The following is a 10027-nucleotide window of genomic DNA, read 5'->3' on the forward strand; positions in this document are numbered from 1 at the left end:
GGGGTAAGAGAGCCCCAGATTACTCAGCATCTGGGCCCGAGAACTGCTGTGTCCAGAGGCTCTGTGGCTACCCAACCCCCACATGCAACCCTGACAAGGGTGCATCCTTCCTGCTTGGCTGTTGTCTCTGCTGTCCTTCCTTTCCCGCAGCAGGAAGCACTGTCATCCTGGCCTCTGCTGCGCTCCCCCTGCCTTCCTGTTCCTGACTCGGGAACTGGCTTCTTCCTCTCCCGGCCAGTAGGTCCCTGGCCCCAAGGCTGCCGCAGAGCAGTAGGGGCAGACACCAGGCAGGGGTCAGTAAGGCCAGAGTGCATACCTCCTCTTCCCTGTGCTGTCAGCGGTCCTGGGGGCACCCTCCAGCCTTGGGTCATGGTAACCCTGGCGTCAGGCTCAAGAGACTGTGGTGCAGCCACTCCCAGGGCAAAGTTGGCATCTATCTAGCTGAGGGTCAAGCAGGTGGTACGGAAATCTTCTAGCAGATAAGTGCTGGGCACTGGCCAGGCAAATGGGCAGCTGGCCTGCCTATTGGCATCTCACTTAGTACTCACACAGCCTTAGAGGGAGGGGAGGATCCTGAATCCAGTCAGTAACAGGAGACAGAGGTAGCAGGTAACAAATTTAAGGTAGCCCCAATCTGGCTGAGCCTAGGGCCATCCCTGCTTTGGAGCCTATGGCAGCTGGCAAATATCCTCTGGCCAGAAAGTAGTGCTTTCCCTTCCTCCAAAGCCCTCACCTAAAGCCTTAGAGACCCCCTCGTAGGAAAGCCTATGCAGGAAGCCATGTGGTCCTCAACTGCCAGCTTCCCCCTCACTCTTTTTTTTCTGCTTTCTGTCCATCTAATTCTTTAGTTTCAAAGCCCAGTTTACGTCCAGCAAATCCCTTTAAATCACCAACCAGTCCCTCCTCTTCCTTTTCAGTCAGGGTTTCATGTAGCCAAGTCTTGTCTTAAACTCTCTATCCTCTTGCCTCAGCCTCCCAGATGCTGTGATTGCAGCATGTAACTCCATCCCTGGCCAAGATACGTTTTCAAAAGCTCCTGCCCAGAGGGACAGGGAAACTCAATCAAACACAAGAACTGCTGAGAACTAGTGCAAATTCTTCCTCTACCAGGGCTGTTCCTGGGCTGGGTGTGTCCCTGAGTTCTACGGGTGGGGAGGTGGGGGATGGGGGGGGAGGGCAGAGAGAGGATACTGAGAAAATATGAAGGATGCTAAGGATGTCAAAGAAAGGACTATGAGACAAAGAAGTCTGGAGCCAACGGAGGAGATAGTCATTGACTTGATGAATGTGCCCAGGAGCTGTGCTAGGACTCCAGAGGGTGAAAAGTGTTGGTCTTTGTTTGCAGAGGTTTTTGGGGAGTTGCTGTACAGGTCTTGGGATGAGGCCAAGGAAAGTTAGCATGATGGAGTGAGGTACCAATGGGCACACACCTTCGATGCTCTTCCTTAAACCTCTGCTCCTTCTCTCCTATTACTCTGAACACTGACCTTATTCCTCGATGTCCAGTAGCCTCCTTGGCTTCTAGCCTGCTTCTAAGCACAGAGGGACATCGATGCTTTGGGGTCCTGTCCCTGGCTCCTATAGGCCATCTGGAGCTGTGGATGTATATCCCGAAAGGTTGCATTTCTCTACACTAGGCTGGTCTGGCTTCAGGCAGTGTCCCTTGGCCCCTTGTCTACACCTGGAGAATTGCAGCTGCTCTAAGGCCTGTGCAGCTTCCCCAGTAGTGAGGCTTAAAGTAAAGACTGCAGCTCAGCCCTGACCTGAAACTCCAGGAGGGTTTGCTTCATGCAATGGTGCCTAGAGTTGGGAAGTTAGTAGCTCACATCTAGGTCCTCAGGTCTAGTATGACTGACGTGGAATGATATCAAGATTTCTGCCCCTGGGCTGACTTTGAAAACAGGCTTGCCCATGTCAGAGTGACATGCACTCTCTTATGCAGCTATGCCCAGGAGGACAAACATGGCCAGATTGTTGACTACTGACAAGCTGTGGTGGAATGTCATGGGGCATAGCTGGCTGGCTGGAGCTCAGGTTCTAGACATTGTTCTCAGGGCCGCCCCTGTGCTCCCCCAGCAGTGCGGACACCTGGCAGGGAGATGGCAGGAGTGTTGTACCCTGGAGCCCTCCTGAGCTGGCTGGCATCCTTTGCCTTCTGAGCACAAGGGTCAAGTAGCCATTACTCTCCAATTCCCCACCTGTAGAACTGGAGCTGCCAGGGCTAGAAGGTCCTGTACGGTATTCTTGGAGCTGGCTGGTTCTGCACCACAACGGCCTGGACCAGATTTCACTTCCCCTCTCTAAGCTCCATATTGTCCCCCTCTGAGATGTGGATTCCTCTTAAGATTACTGTTAGTGGCAAACCACAAATACCGAAATACATGCCCAGAACTACTACAAGTTTAGAATAAATAGTGACTGACTCATTGCTACCATCTGCCTGATGAGTGCTTGGCTTATGGTTGCTGTGCCCGCCAGTCACTCTGTGCTGAGTCGGAGCACGCAGGGAGGGGGCTAGGGACAGCCTTGCTCAACGGGGGCCAGGGTGTTTTTGTGAGCTCATTTGCAGTTTGTTGACCTAATGGGAAATTACTGCCCACATGGTAACTTTGAAAATCAGGTGGGTGGGATATATACAGAGAGAGCATGATGTGGGTGATGAGGGCATAGAAAAAGGCCCAGGACCCAGTCCTGCTTACTGTCCTCTGGACAATGGCATACCTTGGGGACATCAACACTGTTCTGTGTTCCCTGACCCTCCCTGGAAGCTCTCCTGCATTTCTGTCCTGGTGGGACCCTCAGCCATCAGCCCCAGGCCATGTCTAAAATCAGCAGGACACACAGGAGCCTGGGAACACATGAGCGTCCGCTCATCTGATGACCAAGACTGAAAGCCAACACTTCCTGGGGTTGGCAAGGATGGGAAGAAGCAGTGGCTCACACAGCAATAATGAATGTTCACACACTCTGACCCCCAAATTCTGCTTATACCAATACATCCTGTTACAACAATAAAAGCAAATGCATATTTAGCACTTTCTGTGCACTGGTTCGGCAACACGCTATCCTCATTCATATACTCCCCATGCCGGTTAGATACAGCTATCACCACTGTACATAGGGGAAGCTGAGGCACTGTAATTTCATAGCTAGTAACTGCCATTGGGGATGGGATTGTGTCAACTTTCATGTCAGTATTACTTGCACTTGCAGTTTACGAGAGAGCCAGCTTTCTCCCGTCAACTCCTCATCCTCTGCTTAGGCTGGTGGTCTCATGACTGTCACTCCACCAGTTGTTGGTAACGATAAATCTCCCACAGCTAATGGGTCTCCATACCACATCTGTTCTCAGAGCTGAAATAGGCTTTGTAGACTGAGTAGGACCTTGCTTGCCCAGGAAGAGGACACCAAAGTCAGCAAGACAGGGATACCTGGTCCCAATCCTTCCTCCTCTTATGCCAACAGATGTTTGTAGGGCTGGCCTCTCCATCATCTCCTCTTGTCCACTATGTTGTCTGGACTAGCTCTAGGCACCAGCACCAAACCAGCATATTCTCATCTGCCCAGTGGCCAGAGGAGTTTTCTGGAGCACAACTCCCTCTCCACATAAAACTGTCTCGTGCCTCCCTACTTCTTGGATGCTCTTGGCTTCCCAGTCACACCAAGTAATATATGGGCACATGCAGAGGGGAGGGAGGTGACACCTGGCAAAGTGGAGATGCCATGCACTGAGGTGTGCACCTCAGGCCAGAGCTAGACCTGTGGGAAATATAATCCCCGTCACTGTTTGAGGACATGCTGAGTGACAATGTCTGAGGGGTCAGACACTTCGGAGTCCAATAGCCTTCCTTGCCAATGCTGTCCCACCTGCCCTGCTTGCCCCTTATCTCTTTGGCCTCCATGTCATCTGGGACCAGATACCTGCCACTTTCTTGTAACCAGTTCACTCCTGGTGTCTAGCGTTTGGTGAGCCATTTCACCCTTATGGCCTTAATTTCCAAACTTCCACAATGGGTGCATTGATGCCTACATCACAAGGGTAAGCTCTCCATACACTCTGATGTGAAGAGATTTGATGAATCATTTCTGAGGTGCATAAGTTCACTCCTAGACGTGTGTGTGTGTGTGTGTGTGTGTGTGTGTGTGTGTGTTTGTGCGCACTCATGTGTACTTGGCATGTGGTTTAATACAGATGAACCTGAACTTGGGAGCAGCTATGGAAGCTTTGAAGCTGATACTCTGGGCTCTTTTTTTCCCCCCTTGTTGTAAATACCCTTTTATTTAGTTAGCCCTTAGCAAATCATTCATGGCAAGTCTTTCTTTCTTTCTTTCTTTCTTTCTTTCTTTCTTTCTTTCTTCCTTTCTTTCTTCCTTCCTTCCTCCCTTCCTCCCTCCCTCCCTCCCTCTCTCTCTCTCTCTCTCTCTCTCTCTCTCTCTCTCTCTCTCTCTCTTTCTTCATGTCAATCCCAGTTCCCTCACCATCCCACCCTCCCCTATCACTCCCACCAAACACCAGCCCATCCCCTTTCTGCTCCCCAGGAAGGGTTACACCTTCCATGGGGAGTCTTCAAAGTCTGTCATATCATTTGGGGCAGGGCCTAGGCCCTCCCCCATGTGTCTAGGCAGAGAGAGAGAGTATCCTTTATGTGGAATGGGCTCCCAAAGTCCGTTCATATATTAGGGATAAATACTTATCCATTACCAGAGGCCCCATAGACTGCCCAGTCCTCCTAACTAACACTCACATTCAGGGGGTCTGGGTAGGTCCTTGCTGGTTTCCCAGCTATCAGACTGGGATGCATGAGCTCCCCCTTGTTCAGTTCAGCTGATTCTGTGGGTTTCTCCAGCCTGCTCGGGGCTCTTTCTAAGCCCCACATGGCAGCCTGGAATCTGTACTCTTGGGCACTCAGAGAATATGAATGAACACACCCTGGTGGACCTCTGCAGTGGAAGAGATATCTTTCTGAGCTTCCAGCAGCCCTCTAGGGGCCTGTTTGTAGCAGGAAAGGATCATCAATATTGGGTTAGGTGGGTGCAGGCTGGATGCCTGTGGGTCTGGGTGGGTGCAGGCTGGGATCTGTGGGGTTAGATGAGTGGATGTTCCTTAGGCCAGGTGCCCTTGGAATCCAGAAGTAAGAGTCTGCTCCACTAGCAGGAGCTAGTACTTATATTTGGGGGGCTTCTGGGAGACTCCAATTTATGTGTCAGAGATGTCCCTTGGGAAAGCACCATGACAAACATCTGGGAGGTGCTAGACATCAAGAGTCAGGGATGAGATTGGGAGTACAGACTGTCTCTATATTCTGTTAGGGTGCTGAAGAAGATGGAGGGGACTCTAGCAAGTCCTGAGCTCTGAGCACTGGCTGGCTGTGGTATTGCCACCTGTGCCAGCCAGTTGTCCTGGACACCCCTGGGGCCAGGTTTCTGCTCAGTGGCTGGCAAGACAAGCCACTTTATCACACAATCCAGCTGGCTCAGAGGTGGCTCCCCAGCGCTGCTAAATCGGGGCCACAAGCTCCTGCCTCAGGAAGAGGGAAATGCAGGCAGGATGTCCTCTCTTGTGGCCGACAAGTCCTTTCCCATGAACCCCTGCTGACCTTGCCGGCCACGTGGCAGGGGGCTCCCCGACTTGCCACCAGAACCTGTGCCTGCCCAGGCAGGCCTGGCCATCAGGGACAGGGTGGCAGCTGGGAAGCAAGGGCAGGGGGTGTGTGTGACTGCTACTGGCACCACCCAGAGGGGCAGGGTAGGAGCCTTGAGCCTCGGAGTTGTCTCTGGTAGAGTACCTGCACCTTCCTGCTCCCAGACATGTCCCCTCAGTGTGACCGGAAAACTGAGATCCCAGAGGAAGCCAGTGTCTGAAAAGGACCAAAACTCAGCAATCCCTGGCTCTGGCTGGGACATGCTGGCTGCTTCTCTATCAGAGATGTCCCGACGGAGGGCAAGAGGGTCTTTGAACATATCTCCCCACCCGCCTTTCTCTCCCAGAAGCTTCCCAGAAGCTGTGGGGGTGCAAGTCAGGCTGTAGTAGAGAGACATCTGACCGCTAGAGGAAAACACAGGACAATTAACTAGACACAGTTTTCTTCCTTCCCTCCTTGGTGTTGCACTCAGGCTCTCCCAACTTTCCTTCCTTATCTGACCTGGCTGCATGAACTGGCATCTTCCAGAAAGTCAGAAAGTCAACTGGGAAAGAAGAGAACCATGTTTCTCCATGCCTTTCCCTCCTGCTGGGGTTCCCCTCAGATGGATGACCTTACCCTTCACCTGTTTGCTTAAGCCAGCCTGAGTCCTGGAGCACAACCTCCCGCCTCCCACTTACTAATGTCCCGTTCACTTGTAGGTCCCTGCCTCACCTGGACAGTCATCGGTTGTTGATGGCTCCTGTCATCTCATCTGCCACTCTCTATCCAGACATCCCAAGCTCTGGCTAGCCTCAGCTCAGCTGACCATTCACTTGTCTTCATCTCAGAGCCTTATTCGAGGGGCTCCTCACTCTGCTTAGAATTCCCTTTCCTGGCATTAAATCTCTCCTAGAAGCCCCTAGATAAGTGCTTCTCAGCATGTGGGTCTCGACCCTTTAGGTCCAATGACTCTGTCACAGGGGTCACCTAAGATCATCAGCATATCAGATATTTACATCAGGATTCATACCAGTAGCAAAATTATCGTTATGAAGTAGCCTCAAAAATAACTTTATGGTTGGGGTCACCACAACACAAGGAACTGTATTAAGGGGTCAAAGCATCAGGAAGGCTGGGAACCACTGCCCTAGATGGAAATGACATTGCCTACCTGTACAGCCCACAGGCAGCAGCTGGGTCTCTCTGAGCACTTTCACCCCCGCACTAGGATACTCAGTGCCACACCAGAGTTCCTACCAGTCTGGCGCTTGGGAAACCCCTGCAGGATGGGGCCATGCCCCTGTCCATTCTGCCATGCTGAGCAGGTGATGCATGGCTATGGCTGCACAGAGCTATAGTCTTCTTCCCTGAGACACAGGGGAGTTTGCAAGACTGTCTACCATGCCACCACAGGCCGGGCTCTGATGAGGGATCAGGGCCTTTTCTGCTACACTGGTTCGGAGAGACACTCACATTTCAGCTCCCAGAGCTCTGAGCTAGGCCCAAAAGGCCATGTGCACTTGCAGACCTCACTGTTCTGGACCTGGGTCATACATAAGAGCAGAGAGATAGGTGGCCATGTTTGATATGGCCACAGCAAGGCCAGCACAGCCTCCCAATATTCTCCTAGTCCTCAGCTAGCTTCCCTCTAGGCTAAAGTCCTGGGATAATGTTTTTTTTTAAAGCTGCCAGCTGCCCTTTCTGCAGGAACACTGCTGGGGTCAGCCTTAAGGGACTGGATCAAGACACCAAGCATCCAAGTCTAGCTCAAGTCCAAGAAGCCCCTCCATGTCTACTTGTGTGCCCACAATGCATGCAGAAATATTGGTGCTGAGTGGAGGCAGTAGAGCTCAGGCCACAGTTTGAGGACTTCAGGGCACAGATAAGAGAAAAATGTGAGTCTACTGCCTTTGAGGGCTTCATTTTAGGGTTCCCAGGCTTTACACAGGTCTCCTACTCTGGCTTGCCTACTCTTAGAGGATTTTCTTTCTATACTCTGCCCTCTGCACATGTTCTCGAAGTAGCATCCCCCACCGGACTGGGAGCTCCTGGGTCCTCTCTGACCCAGCAGTGGGTAGAGCTAGGCACAGGGCTCAGGGAGGCTTGGTCTCTGTTTCCATTGGCAGCCGCCTCCTACACTGCCATCCATCCTAGAATATTCTATGGAGCCATCTCCTCTTCTTCCCTTCACAGCCCACATGGACAGAGTCATGGGTACTTCTTCAGTGAATAGCATCACCCCCTTCCTACTGGCCTCTACTGGTCTTCACATCTTTACAAAGTATCTGTCTGCCAAGACACCCCCTTCCTTTCAGGCCTCTTGCCTCAGGATTCCAGCAGTGGGGAGGGGAAGAATTTGCACAGCTTACATTCCAGCTAACCTAACCTCCTAGAACGTCAGATACCTCTTTTGCCTGAACATAGAGGGGTGGCGGGGGGGGGGAGGGTGTTTGTCTCGTGGGCACAGGGAAGTCTCATTCCTCACCCTTCTGGCGCAACCAGAGCCCCATTTGTTTCTCCCACACACTCAGTCGCTTTGCAAGCAAGTTGAGAACATACATGAAAAGCCTGGTCCAGGGTTGGGGCTGTGGAGCAAGAAGTAGCCAAAGAGCCAGTTATCCTTCACTGTCTATACACAGGTTCACTCACATCTCCCTTGACTTCCCTATCTGGCAGCACAGAGTGGGAGCTGAGACCAAGGCTCTGATAGTCAACCAACATTGATTAGTTCCTGATCTGCCCATGCCTGAGGACCTTGTGAGGTTATACGTTTTCCCCATATATAAAAGAGGTCTCACATTCTGTGGGAATAAGAGATGAAACATGCGAAGTCAATTTCTGTAGAATACAGAAACGTCTCTCTTTTTCCGAGGCCTCTAAGCACTCCTCCATCAAGCATCAGGGGCTCTGTGATGACCCTGCCACCCTGGATTTCCTGGGACAGCGGATCCTGAGCGGAAGCCCCCTCATCCCATGCCTTATCCCCATTGTTTCCTTCCTGGCCCTCCTCGCAGCCACTCGGCTACTTTTCACCACCGCAGAGCCAAGCTCTCAACACAAACTTGAACCTGCCCAAGACTCCTCCTTTGCAGCCTCTGCTTTTTATGGTTCAAGTCTTCTGTCCCTTCTAACCCGGAGGTCCCCTCAAACCCCAAGAGCCCAGACCTTTCACCTTGACACGGGCTGGTCTGGAATTATGGACTCAAGATTCGCCTTAGGTTTCATCTTGCACACAGGATTACCTGGGATGGCGCTAATGTTGGGTGCCTGGAGTGGGGTGCGGGGTGGGGTGTCCAGAGTCCTCAATCCCAGCCCAAGAGAAGTAGACACCCGTCCAGAGCGCCCTCTGGGGGATCTCGGGGTACCAACCTCCAGTGCAGACGCAAGGCGTCGGGAAGTGCGCACCCAGTGCGGGGTCGGGCGGGGATCAATGGGGAAATGATTCACGCCGGAGGATCGGGACCCAGAGGTGGTGCGCCCTGGACCCCATGGGGAGCGAGGAAGAACCCGAAGGAGTCAGGCTAAAGATGCGGTTCTCTCAGGACCGTAGACCGAAGACTGGGACCTAGTCTTAGTCCCGCCACCCAGTCCGTGACCCGGCTGCAGTCCCCGCCCGTTGTTTCCTGCTCCCCGCGGTCTGGGCTTTCAGCTCCCGGCTCACCCCTGGCTCCCCAGGCTCCAGAGAGCGTCCGCAAACCCAGGCTGCCAAGCTGTCCGTCCCTCCTCCCGCCCCGTCGGTGCGGTCTCACCACTGGCCCCAGGCGCGCGGCGGCCGCCCGGCTGTTAAGCGGTGCCGGGGTTAGGGTTGTGGTCCGGGTGCTCACCGTGGAGGAGTCCGAGGCAGAGCCACAGGCGCAGGCTCAAAGGGGCGCCCGGCTGCATCTCCGGCCCCTGGGCGCGGGTGGGACCTGCGTGGCCGCAGCTCTGGGCTGGGAGTGAGTGAGAGCGCGCAGAGGCGCCGGCGGGGCGCGGACCGGGCAGCGGCCCGGGGGCGGGGCTGAGGCGGCTCGGGGCGGGGCTGGGGGGAGGAGGGTCACCGTAGCCTCAGCCCGCCCCTAGCCCCTCCGTCCCTTGCCGGCCGCCCCGGCAGAATCCAGCCCCGGTAAGGAGACCCAGCGCCCACTTAGCGCAGCCTATGCAAAAGGCTCCCAGTTCCAAAGCAGTCGCCACCAAGTAGCCCCTCCAGGGCCACTGCCAGCGGGCGATGCGCGCAGGTGACTTGCACTGTCCTTTGTGCGCGTTGTGGCTCCGGGGACTAAACAAAACCGGGCAGTGGTGTTTCCTTGCATTTTCCTTCTATCAATGAACAAAGTGGCAACGAATATAAGGTTAAAGTAGCTTTACGTTTAAGTCTTAGCGAGCACCCTGCCAAAGCCTCTCACTCTCTCTAGTGTAAATGGAGC

The 10027-nt window shown here is 53.6% G+C and overlaps 1 protein-coding gene across 1 annotated transcript in view; it reads right to left on the bottom strand.

Annotated features, from left to right (window-relative positions):
* Flt4 (fms related receptor tyrosine kinase 4) overlaps positions 1-9606 on the bottom strand; it is a 43118-nt gene extending 33512 nt beyond the window's left edge. Inside the window, exon 1 of the mRNA XM_051180834.1 lies at positions 9449-9606. Within this exon, the coding sequence (XP_051036791.1) occupies positions 9449-9506 (58 nt within the window). The 5' untranslated portion in view covers positions 9507-9606. The remainder of the gene's footprint in view (positions 1-9448) is intronic.
* Positions 9607-10027: the final 421 nt, after the last annotated feature.

This window comes from Phodopus roborovskii, unplaced genomic scaffold, assembly GCF_943737965.1.
Source record: "Phodopus roborovskii unplaced genomic scaffold, PHOROB, whole genome shotgun sequence".
NCBI classification, from domain to species: Eukaryota; Metazoa; Chordata; class Mammalia; order Rodentia; family Cricetidae; genus Phodopus; species Phodopus roborovskii.